Source organism: Lycium ferocissimum, chromosome 7 (assembly GCF_029784015.1).
Source record: "Lycium ferocissimum isolate CSIRO_LF1 chromosome 7, AGI_CSIRO_Lferr_CH_V1, whole genome shotgun sequence".
NCBI lineage: Eukaryota > Viridiplantae > Streptophyta > Magnoliopsida > Solanales > Solanaceae > Lycium > Lycium ferocissimum.
The window spans coordinates 36,607,318-36,622,252 of NC_081348.1; the positions used below are offsets into that span (position 1 = coordinate 36,607,318).

Consider the following 14,935-nt stretch of genomic DNA (forward strand, 5'->3'; position numbering starts at 1 on the left):
TTCAATGCTGTTATGGCCAGAACGAATGATTAGGTCTAAAGTATAAGGCCAAACATCAATTTTTTTTATGTGAATTCGAAAATCAATTCCTTAAATTTCTTGAATTAAAATGTACATATTTGAAATTAATTAAAATAAAAAAAATTATATTTAAAAACATATAAAGAACCATAAAAAAAAAATTATCTTCAAATCAAAATTTTCGGCGCAAATTTTGGTTAGTCCTCAAAAAAGGATACCAAATATTGGTGGATAACAAAAAAATAAAAAAAGTATTACCTCACTCTAAATAAAAAAAAAATATATCATTCTTTTAGGATGAGAAGACAAAAATAACTCCATTAAGATCCATAATACGAGACCATAAATAAAGAACAAACGAGACCACATGATAGACATACTAAGATCCATAATACGAGACCATAAGCGTATTAAGATCCATAATACGAGACCACATGATAGACATAAATAAAGGTTGGTAAATGATTGGTGGGAGTAATTGTTAAAAATATCTACCAACTTATGGGTTTTTTTATAAAATATAAACTTATAAGTTAAATTTTATATTTAAAAATTTTAAAATCATGAGATGAAATGCATGTCTAAACGCTGATTTTATCTCATGATTTCAAATCGTATGTTGTGTTTTTGACCCTCAAGTCAGAAGAAAAAGCAAATCGAATTTTTACCTAAAAAAAGGAACAAAAACGAAAATAGAAGTGCGGATAAATGATGAAATTAAAATTAAAAAAAAAAAAAAAAAAAAGACAATTATGTTTATTCTATACCAAAAAAGTGACTTAAATAGTCATATATGAATGAGCTGCTATTATCTGCCACAAAGCATAGAGATGCTATCATCAACCATTTCTTCCCTAAAATTTCCACCAAGAACCCAACTTTCCTCACCAAATCCTTCAATTTTCCCTCAAAAATACAATCTTGTACCTTTCCTTACTGAAAACATGACTTCTACTCCATTTAACTTGAGGGTTAATTCACCGATGGCAATTGACAGTAAAAATGCTTCAGCAGATTCTATAAACAGTGGGTTTTGTACACTGATGGAGTACATGGGTAAAGGAGGGGTTGATGTGGGTGATGATTTGGTAGTGTTGTTTGGTCACTTAGAATATGCCTGCAAGAAAATTGCAGCTCTTGTTGCTTCTCCTTTTAATTCTAGCCTTACCAAGAATGTTGGTGTTGGAAATATTGGGAGTGATTCTGATAGAGATAAGCCTAAGCCTCTTGATATTGTCTCGGTGTGTAACCTTTCTTTATTTCGGTTCTTTGAATGTCACCATATATTCTTGATGTTTCTTTTCTGTAAATTTTTGTCTATGGGATTTTTTATGTGTGATTTTATTATATGAAATAATATACAGTAGTTTTAAAGAATCTGAGTGTTTCCTTAAAAAAAGGTAAATTATCTTGTATTGGAATGAAATAGACCTGACATAGTGCAATGTATAGAGACCCAATAGAGTGGAAAAATAATGGCGGAACTGAGTAGTGTCTCCCTTCGTAGGAAAATTACACTGTGAAAATAGAGTAAAATGATCTTTTTTGGTTCTATGCAAGGTGTTGAATCCCCTTGACATGAAGAAAAATTCAAGTATAGTGGTAAAGGAGTTCAAAATTGCTTTACATCATATGTTCAAATTACAACTTTTTATTAAAAAAAAAAAATCACCTTATATAAATTTCTGATCCGCCATTGGTGGAATGGATAGAGAATTTCATATAGCTTGACTCCAACTAGTTTGGGATTGAGAAATTATTGATTAATTGATGTTATTCACTTACTGGCAATAGGTTGCATGTAATTCTGATTTTTTCTCCTTTTTCTTTTGTATGTTTTTTCTTCTGTTTGTGGGATCTTCTATTAATGAATTAGGAAGTAGAGATTGTACTGCAATAAGAGCTGTAGAATTTCTAATTCCCAATCCACAATTTCGTTTGAGACCTCTGATCCTTGTGTCTTCTCTACTCTTTATGCAACCAAGAATAGTCTCATCTTCTAAAGCTTTTCTCTTACTGTGTTTTTTTTTTTGTATTTTGTTCAGAATGAGATTATATTGTCGTCTCTTAGAAATTCGGGAAAAGTTGCTGTAATGGCTTCAGAAGAAGATGAGGGTCCTGTGTGGATAACTGATGATGGCCCATTTGTGGTAGTCATGGATCCTTTAGATGGTTCCAGAAATATTGATGCCTCAATACCTACAGGGACGATATTTGGGATTTACAAACGTCTTGTGGAGATTGATCATCTGCCAGTGGAGGAAAAGGCTTTGGTAAACTGCCTTCAGAGCGGAGCAAAGCTTGTTGCTGCAGCTTATGTTCTCTATTCGTCAGCCACAATACTCTGTGCCAGTTTTGGTTCTGGAACGCATGCATTTACATTGGATCATACAACCGGAGATTTCCTCATGACACATCCTAACATAAGCATTCCTCCTCGAGGTATTGCTATTTCCTAATTTCCGTCCTCCATATCCATTTCATAATGTATAGGGGTAGGCCAAAATTAATTACTGGCGCTATCCAGAATATACAAAATCTGTACACTGACAATGTATATCATATGTATATCATGTGTATACAGTACGTATATTATATGTATATTTATATTTAATATACAAAACATATACATTTGCGCTATTTTGTAAATTAGATCACCGAAGGCATTGGAATGTAATTATCTCTATTATATTCTGAACTGATAATTACATCATTACCAACTTATGGCAGGGCAAATTTATTCAGTTAATGATGCTCGGTATTTCGACTGGCCTGAAGGTTTAAGACAGTATATTGACACCATAAGACAAGGGAAGGGGAAGCATCCTAAGAAGTATTCAGCCCGATATATATGTTCTCTTGTGGCTGATTTTCATCGGACTCTTTTATATGGTGGGGTGGCAATGAATCCAAGGGACCACCTTCGTCTTGTTTATGAAGCAAATCCCCTGAGTTTCTTAGTTGAAAAGGCTGGAGGTAGTGGTTCAGATGGTAAACACAGAATTTTATCTATTCAGCCTGTCAAGCTACACCAAAGACTTCCTCTGTTTTTGGGTAGTCCAGAGGATATAGAAGAATTACAGAGCTATGGGAATGTTCAGCAGAAAGTAAACCCTGGTTACGATGTTTAATGCCTTGGTCCTCTTTTACGCATTTCGGACTTATCCTTAGATTTTTCAGCTCATCTCTCCTTTACATGTAAAGTTTTACCTGAGGCAGTTCATAGCTTAGTAAATATGCTGTTCACTAGAGTAAACGTGTGATTTCGTTAACTAGTCTTGGCAGTTGTCATGATGAACTTCATGTATCTTTTGGAGCACCTTAAACTTTTCAAGAAGTTTACTGTAAATTTTGTTTTAATTAATTGGCTGTCTTCATTTGAAAGTGTATCATATGCTTAACATGGGACTTTGAGTTTATTGTCATGACTGACAATTACCCGTGAGTTAGATATTAGTGCATTCTCAAAGTCTCTAATCCATTGCTAAGATTATAAGATGTCATTGTTAAAACAATTTCTATCTTGTTAATCCTTTTAGCTTCTTGGTTCTTTATCTTTTCTACTTCTCAATGGGAAAGCTTTGATTATGAAACATGACTGTGGTTGACCTTCTGTTTCTGAAACAGCTCACGATCTAAGCTTTTCGTAGTGATTGTTTTGCATTTAAAGCAAACACGGGTCTTTATCTTCTCTTCCACTCTTCGTTTCATATGAGTAGCTTTTTATCAATCATTTGGAGGTAGTTTTGCCATAGTTAAACTTCATCTCGTTTGTTCTCTGTCCATATTAGCTTAATGTAGAACTTCCTTTAAAAACATGGTGCTGTTGTGAATTCTGGTGCTTCAGCTATTCAGAATGTATAAGCTTGGTTGTACTCCCTAGCCTGCTATATTACTTGTAATGCTTATCCATTGGTTCTATTGAGCTCATTATGTCATCAGAATGTTGCACGATGTGCTACTTGAAATTTCGACTCCTATATTGTAGTGAGAGTTAAGGGTGTCATGCATGGTTTTTGTATTTGTCATGACTTTGCTGAGATTTTCACGTTGAATTAACCTTCAATCTCGGTCATTCTCCTTGTGTATTCATCACCAATGTTATTCAAGATTGCTACCTTCTCACCGCTGAACCTTTGTGGTCGTTATGCCAGTCATTATGGACTAGAAGCTGGTTCTCATTCTTCATTTTAGTAAATGCTCAAAGTGTGCAAATGAATAATCTATCGACGTGCTGGACTCACAAATTCGGAAATGAAGGTGATTCCCGCACACTTTGCTTCTTAGTTTTGTGACAACTCAAGGAATGGTAACTGGTGTTGAATGCTACCTTGTATTAATCATCAGATGATGGGTTTAGCATCCAAAGACCTGTTTTAATTTTTAAAGGAAAAACTAAGCAAGCTACTAATAATAGTATCACCCATTCAGTATCCAGTACCTTTGATGTAAAATGATGTTTCATTTGCACTAAACATCGACGAATGTAGTTTGTTGCCAGTAATTCTAATGTTTGAAGCAGAGGTACGTCAGCCTATTCAACTTGTTATTCAGGAAAATTCCAAATGAAGTAAAGCCACTTCTATGCGCACATGAACTAAACAGGACTAAGCATATACTGATTTTTCATCCTCGGGTTTGCTCGTCACAATGTTATGTGCAATCAATCTGTTCTTTACTGAAAGTGCTGAACACGCACAATAGTACATTGGATCTTTTGCTTAAATAAAAATTCAAAATTACTTTTCACTACCCTTCTGAAACTCTAGCCTTTTGATGTGCTGAATGAACTGATCTATGTAACTATCATGAAGCCTGTGGTCACTAAAAATCATCTTTACTTGAGCTGCTCTTAACCTCAGTTTTTCTCCCTCTTCAGTATTCATCACCAATCTTATTGAATTGGCTAACATGTCCTTGCAGAAGGAACCATCTTCATTCCTTGGAACCACTTGTCCTATCTCTTTTTCCACTAACAGTTTTGCATTGAGTCCTTGTTCAGCAACCATGGGAACAAGAATCAGACGGTGTCCGAAGCTAAGAGCTTCAATAATGGTACCCCAACCAGAATGGAAAAGGCATCCTTCTACAGAAGGATGAGCTAGTATATCCTGTTGAGGTGCCCAACCAACTGCCCTGATTTGAAACTCGAGAGAGAAACCCTGTAGGTAATATTTCTTGATACTCTACCCCTTCTGGTTTCCTCAAAATCCATGGGGAAGGTAGCTCGCAATGTTCAAGTGCACAAGCTAACTCATGGATTTGGTTAATAGGCATCTTATACTCACTCCCAAAGCCAACAAATACCACTGACTTTGTTTTTGTTTATCCAGCCATCTGAAAATATGCGACCATCCGGAATCCGTATCTTGGTGGGTCCCGGTATCCAATGCTGGTGGGAGTACGGCAATAGGTAAAACTGGTCTCTGATAGGGATCCTCAATTAGATTTACATATTTCCCTTCAAACTCATTGCAACTTCTCACTACAACAAATTTACATCCCTCCACAATTTTGGCTATACTTTGGCTGGATGCACCAGATGCATCAGGACAGTGAGTGTTGTGCAACATTATTGGTGCATAATCAGGCCTATGGGCTACCAGAGAAAGGAATTGGAACCAAGGTGGAGGGTGTACAAAATGTTCAGGGAGGGTACGTATGGTCCCACTTTTAAGTTCAACAGGTGGTCCCAGGTAAGCTAATGTTGAGGCTGTGTATACACTAAAGAACGCAGTGGACACACCATATCTATCAGCAATTTCAGGTATCCAGAATGGAGCAAATCCATGAGTATCAAATCCGGCAAATTCTCATGCAGCAACTCCTCAAAAGATGATGCTAGTTTGTCATATGCCTTTTACAAGTACTGTATTTCGTCTGGTTGAAGATTAACTGTGGCCTCACAATTCTCTGGCAGGCCATCTACTGATGGTAATGGGATCTCCAGCAGCTTTAATCTCTCCGCTAAACTTGGAGGAACAGGGGGCAACCTTAGCAGGTTTTGCTGCCAATTTCCTCGATAGATTGAGGAAAGGTAGCATATGGCCAAAGGCTAACCATGGAAACATCATCACATGGTAGTTCTTGGCGGCCATGGCGATGGTAAAGGTGCAAAGCTGATAACGTGATATTAATCTTTGGCACCTAATAGGATAATGCCCTTCACTTAACCTTTAAATCACTACAAGAAAAAATATATCATGGCAACAAAAAAATTTTGTTTTACCATTGATTATTGTTGCAAAAATCTTTTGGCAACAAAAAAAAAAATTGTTGCATGAACTTTTAAAACTAGTGTAACAACATGACGAACTTTTTTTTTGTTGCTAAAGTATTTTTTTCATAATAACAATATTATGGCAACAAAATTAAACTATTACATTTCACAACCTTGAAAAAATCATTTGCCAAGAGTACTAAGTTATGCCAAATATAAAAAAAATTTTGCTATTTTTTCTGAGTTTTGTGTGAATACAAAGGAAATAGAACAATTACATTTCACATGGTTAGTTTCTGGATATTGATGTAGTTCTTTACGTACTTTAATCGTTGGCTTTTCCCGATTCAGATTGGTCAGTTTTCTTCCTCAGATCAGAAGTTTCCAAGAATTAGTTCATGACAGGATATTTGCATGTAAATATACATCCTTTGCACTTTGTATGCTCACATGTATTGAGCCATTTTTTGAGTAAATTTAGATTCTATTTCCAGGTTTCATGGCTTTTCACTTTGCTCTCACAAATACACTTCAGAAAAGAGTTCTAATTACCGAATGCTTGCTTTTGGAGTCATTTTCTCATGTTTGGCTACTGGAAAACATTGTTTAAGGAAAATATCTCGTATCGAAAAGGGAAAATGACTTCTACCACTTATGAGCGGAAATATTTTCCTCCGCGAATATTTCAACTCCTATGTACTCTATATTACTTGCTCAAAAACCTGCCCAAGAGATTATTAACCTTGACACTCAGGAATTTTATCAAATTTTCAATGCAAAACACTATTTGATTTTTGACACTATTATGAATCTATAATAAATGCATTTTAGAAAATAAGCTATCAAAAAAGAATGTATTCTAAAAACTCTAAATTAGTTTGTTCATTTTTTTCAAAAAATAATTTTAAAATACCTACAGCTGCAAGTAGGGGTGTCAATGGTACGGTTCGGGCGGTTATTTTATAAAATTTATATTATACTAATTTTTTGATTATTTCATTTTGTAGAACCATAAATTAACTTTTCTGTAATTATCATGTCGGTTTCTCTTATATTCGGTTCGGTTAAGTTTCGATTTTTTTTTTAGAGGAACATCATGTTATGGTCACTAGTAAAAGCTAAGACACAACATCATACATACTTCTATAAGACTTTAACAAAACTCTCTAGGTATTTTTACTGATTAAAACGTGATGAATCAAGAAAACATGAAAGAAGACAAGAATAAAGATTATTTTACGGTAGTGTAAAATAATGTTAAGCAAAAACAAATATATTTTAGATCGCATGAGAAGGAAAAAAAATCAATGAAGATGAGACTCAAGAGCTGAGACTACTAAGATTGAGTATCCACTAAGAGAATTTAAAATCATACGAGAGGAAAGATATCTAATACTTTGTAGCTTTCTATCCAAGATCGTTGGAATACCTTGTAGCTTACTAGTTACTACTCGAGATGCTAGAACTAATTTAAGTTCAATAGGAGTAATATAATATGTTTCAGAGTTGGAACTTTAGTTGTTAATTATGTTACCAGCTTGTAGTCATTTTCATCATCCCAAACCCAAGGCGAAAATTTAATGTTTTATGGTGTGGAAATTTAACATATAAAATATATTTTACATATATACACTTATTCGGTTTGGTTCGGTTTTTTTCGCTTATTTTTATAAAATTAAAAACCAACCTAATTATTCGGTACGGTTATAAATTTAAATAAAAACCGTCGGTTTTATTAAAAGAAACCTAGAAATCGGTTCGGTTCGGTACGGTTCGGTTGGTTAAGTCGGTTTTTTGAAAACCATTGACACCCCTAGGCCTGCAAGCTCCTCTTCAACTCTTCACATTAAATTCTGAAAGAGTAAATGCTCACTACATTCAAGCAAAGCTTCAAAAAATTTCTTTCTTAAACAAAAAGCTTATTTTCTTAATTTTTTGTCGGACTTTAACTTCAACTTCAACTAAACTTACTTTTATCTGCTCCCTCCGTTCACTTTTACTTGTCAATTATACTAAAAACAAATTTTCACTTTTACTTGTCCACTTTAGCATATCAAGAGAAAGACATACTTTTTTCTTATTTTACCCTTAACATTAATTACTCATTTTCAATTAATGTTCGGAGTCTACTGAGATTATAAACTAATTAATATGAGTATTATGGTAAAATATATACTTCATTTATTAAATCTCAAGGGACGTGCAAATTCAAAAATTGACAAGTAAAAATGAACGGAGGGAGTAATTTTTTCCAAATGTACTCTGTTATATCCGGCATTTTTGCGTATTTGAAAATTTGGAAATAATCTTGAATTGTAAGGAATAAGGGCAAATGTTGATTTGAACTAGTATATGTGTGTGTGGCTCATGAAAAATATTGGTGTGGAAGTACGGTGGAAGGTCAAGGGTAAAATTGGAATTTTGAAAATTTATTTCGGGAATTGCAAGATATGATCCATAACTAATTGGGCTCAAGAAAGTAAGAGAAAAATTGAGGCCCAAATTTGGAGGTCATAGGCCATCATGGGTGGCTTAGCCCAAGTCACATGCCAAGCATGTGACAATTAATTGGAGCATATATAAATGCTTCTAGAAGTTTCAAGAAAAATCAAAAACAAAAGAAGAGGAAAAAAAAGAGAGCATTCGGCTCTCAAAGGAGGAAGAAGAAAAAAAAAAAAAAAAAAAAAATTCCAAGCCCTTTTGTTCCATCCAAAAATCTTGTTCTTTTTGAATTCCTAACAAGTGCAAGTCGCTCTTCGACGTGGTGTAATTAGTTTGGCGGAAGAACCACGTTTGCGGCAAGTTGAAATTTCAAAAAGAGGTAAGAATCTTATTCTCTTATGTTATGGAAGAGGTATGAAGGTTATAATGATTGGAATTAGATGAGAAGTATGGAATTGTGATGTGTGTGCATAGCCGTGGATGTGTGTGAAGTGTGTGTGGCCGTGTGTATTGGTGTAGGGAAGGGATGAATTTGATTTTATTTAGCTTGTTAGTTGTGTCGTTGTGACCTTTGTGATGTAAATAAAGGTTTAGTGACTCAAGTCGGCATTGAAGTTGGTTGTATGTTGTTATGGGAAATTTATGTGATTTTTATATAGTATTTATCTAATGATGAAAGTAGGATCTTAGATGTGGATTATGATTATGATTTATGAAATTGGAAAATGGAAATATGTTGTGAATATACAATCGAAGATTAGAGGTTTTGGATGAATTATGGTTTGATGGAAAACTTGCATGTTTTGAGGAGTAATGAGAAATGTGTCCGAGGTGTATTTGAATGGCCTTGAATTAGTAGATAAATATGAAAACGTTGATGTGGGATGAAAAGTATGAAGTTCGCAGTTAATGCATTATGTAGAAAGAAAAGATTATTTATGTTAAAATGTGCTTTGTAGCGATTATTGGTGTTGTTGATCATGGATGTTGTTGTTGGGTTGATTGTTGCCATTTAAGCGAGTTTAATCCTCGGGGATGTTAGATTTATAGAGAGATGCTTGCCCAAATTTTTGTAGACCAATAAGGGATAAAAACAAACTCTTAAAGGTATATGATTTATACCTGATTAACTTTGACCATTTGCAAGAAAACATGAAGCGGGATTTGAGTTTAAGCGAGCGTAAGACATCCGTAAGGTATGTAAAGCTATTCCTTTCCTTCTCTTGGCATGTCCTAGGTGTGCTTAGGTTCGGGTTTGAGCCACTGGGGGTTAAAAGAAATCAATGAATTTGAGTACTATTCATTCGAGTGTGATTGAATTAGGATCTTTATATCTTGTTGGAAAAATGCTCAAACATCTATAACTTACATAATGTAATTGAATTGCCTTGGAACTTTCATAAATGACTCCGTTAAGTTTAGCGTATGTAATTTGCGTACGCCACCTCCGTTGACCGGAGCGGGCCCTTATTCCCGAATCCCCTACTATCGTTTTATTTGACTTAGTGCCATAATTGAAGAAAACCTTCGGCCATTGTCCCAACTACTAAGCGATAGTTGTTTAACTACCTCATTAAGTTCTATAATATATTTTGTGGAGTAATAATGTTCCTAAAATGATTATCGCTTCGGTTCTCTAAAAAATGGCTTCGAAATACTCGTAACTTCCTCGCCTAAGTCGAGTTGACTCGAAACTTGTTTACGGGCTTTTAGGTGTCGGAAAGTAAACGTGAGTTTGATTTTTTTTTTCAAAACCACTAAGGGGAATATATCTTATTATATAAGACTCTTCAAACCACTCGGAAGGGTGCGGGATTTTACTATTTCATTATACGACTTATGTCTACAACCTAATTATTCGTATTATTATTATTATTATTATGCCCGAAGGGGCTCGGATTAGTATTATGTCACGAATGCCCGGGGGCGGGGGGTAGTCGTATGTCACGGTGGCATGCCGAAGGGGCTAGGAATATTATGTCGGGGCCGGCGTGTCGAAGGGGCCGGGGATAGACGTATGTTGGAAAACATCATTGTATTTCGGGACCGGCATGCCCCGGGATAGGCGTATGTCGGGGCCAAGCACCCGAGGGGAACTATTATCATTATTATCATTATTATCATTGTTGTTATCATTATTATTACTATTATTATTATTATTAATAGCAAAGCGGCCGTCCGGGCGGACTATTTTATTTGGACATTAAATTCATAGCGGGTATCTAAATTTCTTAATTGTTGTACTTTTCGATTCATGCTTCGGTGATGCTTTACATATTCGTTTACATATTAAGCCCCCTTTCTTCGGGCTGCGTTTCATGCCCCGGGGTCCGGGGCGCGACAGCGATCCGGCTAATTGGGGACCGTCGGGAGTTACGGCTCTCTAAAAATAAATTTTTGTTTTGGTATAGTTTCATATATTGTAGGTCATACTCAAGAGAACGGCGTGGGAGTTATTTCTTGTTTGGCCTTGTCGGCCATTGTTTTGTTGTACTAAATGGCGAGAGGCCTTTTTGCTCGCCTTGTTCTATGCCGTATATATATAAACATGTTTGGGGATGCTTTGAGCTACGTGTTGATTTTAGTAGTTCATTTACAATTTTTAATTTGAAAAAAAAAAAATTTGAGTTAACGTTTAAGGGTTCGCTCGACTGGAGAGAGTCGGGTGCCGTCATTTTCGACAAAAGTTGGGGTGTGACATACTCTAAACGTACTTCTCATTAATTCGACATTTTATATGTAAAACATTAGAAAAAAATTAATTTTTTTTTCACATACACTTGTTTAACGGTATTCAACATTTCCTAGTAAGAAAGGTTTGTTCGAGAATACTAGGGGGAATGGCCCATGCAATACGAAGGAGATCGGAAGGGCATACAATCAACTCTATTTGTTAAAACTTGAGTATTGTAAAATTAAATAGATTTTTCCAAGTTGAACCCAATGCACTTTTTGATTGACAGATACACTTTGAGAAGGAACCCTATTCAGTGTATATAAAAGTTCAAAATCAATAGTACACTCAAATATCTAATGCATAATTGAAAAAATAAAAATATTTCATCAAGATAGTTGCCTCGGTAGAAAACCATAACATAATTGTTTTCATCTTCCTACATATCCGGTATTATATTTACTTTTTGTCCTACAATGCTCGAAATAGCTGTAGAATCAATATAGAGGTAATAAATTTAGCAACAACCTAACCAACAACTTTCAATCGTTAATTAAATTGAAGGTGGGGGAAGAGTCAAAGGAGTACATTTAGGGGCAAATCACATTGACATGAGTCACACTCAAGAATATAGTTTTAAGAATAATTGAAGAATTCGGAAGTACTTGAAACTTCCTCCTTCTTCTTCTTCTTCTTCTTCTTCTTTTTGTTTTGTAATCTGGTGTTCTGTATTCGCATTGGAGTCCGATTAATCTGGATTCACACCGCGTATGGCCTATTCGGATAAGCGCTCTATATCAAGAATTTTTCCATACCCAAGACTCGAAATCGAAATCTCTGATTAAGGGAGAAGTAGCTCCGTCCACTGCACCACATCCTTTGGTGTTACTTAAAACTTCTTTTAATTTTTGTTTTTAAAAATAAGTAAAAGACTCTTTCAAAGTTAAAATTAAACAGCTTTCTTATTGACCGTAACTTCATCCATGCACCATAACAACTCGTTGGAGGTAAAATTTGTAAAGGGTAAGCACTGTCAGGGCTCGTTTGGTTGGGAAACAACTTATTCCGGGATAACTAATCCCGGATAACGTCAGGGCTCGTTTGGTTGGGAAACAACTTATTCCTGGATAACTAATTCCGGAATAAAAATAAAAATATTTCATCAAGATAGTTGCCTCGGTAGCAAACCATAACATAATTGTTTTCATCTTCCTACATATCCGGTATTATATTTACTTTTCGCCCTACAATGCTCGAAATAGCTGTAGAATCAATATAGAGGTAATAAATTTAGCAACAACCTAACCAACAACTTTCAATCGTTAATTAAATTAAAGGTGGGGGAGGAGTCAAAGGAGTACATTTAGGGGCAAATCACATTGACATGAGTCACACTCAAGAATATAGTTTTAAGAATAATTGAAGAATTCGGAAGTACTTGAAACTTCCTCCTCCTCCTTCTTCTTCTTCTTTTTGTTTTGTAATCTGGTGTTTTGTATTCGTATTAGAGTCCGATTAATCCGGATTCACACCGCGCATGGCCTATTCGGATAAGCGCTCTATATCAAGAATTTTTCCACACCCAAAACTCGAAATCGAAATCTCTGATTAAGAGCGAAGTAGCTCCGTCCACTGCACCACATCCTTTGGTGTTACTTAAAACTTCTTTTAATTTTTGTTTTAAAAAATAAGTAAAAGACTCTTTCAAAGTTAAAATTAAACAGCTTTCTTATTGACCGTAACTTCATCCATGCACCATAACAACTCGTTGGAGGTAAAATTTGTATAGGGTAAGCACTGTCAGGGCTCGTTTGGGTGGGAAACAATTTATTCCGGGATAACTAATCCCGGATAACGTCAAGGCTCGTTTGGTTGGGAAAAAACTTATTCCGGGATAAGTTATCCCGAGATTAGGTATTCCACCCTCAATGTGGGATAAAATAAGGCTACAATCCCGGGATAACTAATCCCGGGATTAGTTATTCCAGATTTTTATTCCAACTAAACATGGGACAAGGAGGCACTAAAATTTTATCCCGAGATTATTTTTGTTTATCGTTCATACCAAACGACCCCTCAAAGTCTACTATGCGGTGGTTGTGCAAATAAAATCCACTTAAGTAAACAATATGAATTGATAGGCAAATGACCAAAATTACCCTTGTTTGAAATCTTTTGACATATAACTAACACCTTGGAACCAGTGTTTCTATTATACCAGATGATGAAAGCCCGTGCTAGCACAGGCCCAACACAAAAAATAGTACCATACTTTTTTTTTTAGTCTGTCTAAAAAAGAATGATATATTTTTATGTTTAGAAATCATTTAACTTGAAACTTCCCCTTTTACCTTTAATGAAATGATTTAAATCCACACAAATATCTATGACTTATTTTAGACCACAAGTTTCAAAGATCTTTCCTTTCTTTTTTATACTTCATGCCTAGTCAAACTATGTCACATAAATTAGGATAGTGAAAATATCAATAAATTATTTTACTTAGTCCACTTCTCCCATATATGACTTTCCTGGTTTGGTTCTTCAATTGAAAGATTTGAAATACACCTTCTCCTACCGAGGTTGATGTCATCATCTCTTTCTACTCAACAACACTGAAAAGCGCTTTCATGTGAAACGTTGTGTAGTTTTAAATTTTTAAGTATAGACTAATTTCATTTTAAGAAAATATGTGCATACGTTCCTTGACCATTTATATTTCGTCTTCTTGATGTTATTCCTCATTATTTGTGTGAGACGTATGTGTCTAAAATTAGTGCATTTTTATCCTTAACCAAAGGTATAAGTTTTAAATCTTTTGGTTTTATGACTTCTTTAGCGGTTTTTGTGTTCAATTTAAATCGTTATTTCTTTTTTCCTGAATTTCTCTTCTTTAAATTTTCTCTAAGCGTACCTTTACCATTTTCTGAACTTATTATCATTATTTAAATGTCCTATTTTTTATTTTTTCTGCAATTGTCTCCTACTTCTTCACGTGGACCCCACCTTAATTTTTTTTTTTTAAATTACTCTATTATAGAAAAGTGGGTTGACGACCAAACCCACTCTTCTATAATAGTTAAAACTAGTGCACAACCCAATATTTGAATATTCTTTGTTTATTAAATTGGAAAGCAATGTTAAAGATTGTATATTTGATATTCTCCATTCAAAAATTTGTGTAAATACATAAAAGTAATTATTAATTAATACAACGTTCGGTTGTTCTTTTTTGTTTTTCTATAATATATTATAAGTTGTGTGAAAATGTATTTGTGTGTGTCTAAAAGTTCAAAGATAAGCTAAGCAATATGTGATAATTTATCCGTGTGAAATATATATAATGTCAGTATATTTAATGTGAATTCAAAACATATTTCTATTAGCTAATTTTAATTAATTCTAGAGTTACACATTTTACATTTATTTTTAAAATACGAAAAATTTGCTTTTTGATTTATTTGTACAATTATTTTGTTTAATTTTAAGTGGGAAAATTGAGTAATTAATTCAAGTTGAACCTTAAAGAAAAAAGAATATGAATAATCTTGAATGTTCTTTCTTAAATTCTAGTAAAA

At 34.5% G+C, this 14,935-nt stretch overlaps 1 protein-coding gene and 1 pseudogene across 1 annotated transcript; one reads left to right on the forward strand and one right to left on the reverse strand.

Annotated features, from left to right (window-relative positions):
• Positions 1 to 803: 803 nt before the first annotated feature.
• Positions 804 to 3,385, forward strand: LOC132064732 (fructose-1,6-bisphosphatase, chloroplastic). Its single transcript, XM_059457828.1, has 3 exons — positions 804 to 1,262; positions 2,067 to 2,463; positions 2,752 to 3,385. Exons 1-3 carry the CDS (start codon positions 819 to 821, stop codon positions 3,150 to 3,152), a joined length of 1,242 nt encoding a protein of 413 aa, XP_059313811.1. The 5' UTR covers positions 804 to 818; the 3' UTR covers positions 3,153 to 3,385.
• Positions 3,386 to 4,539: 1,154 nt separating this feature from the next.
• Positions 4,540 to 6,119, reverse strand: LOC132062793 (putative UDP-rhamnose:rhamnosyltransferase 1; annotated as a pseudogene).
• Positions 6,120 to 14,935: the final 8,816 nt, after the last annotated feature.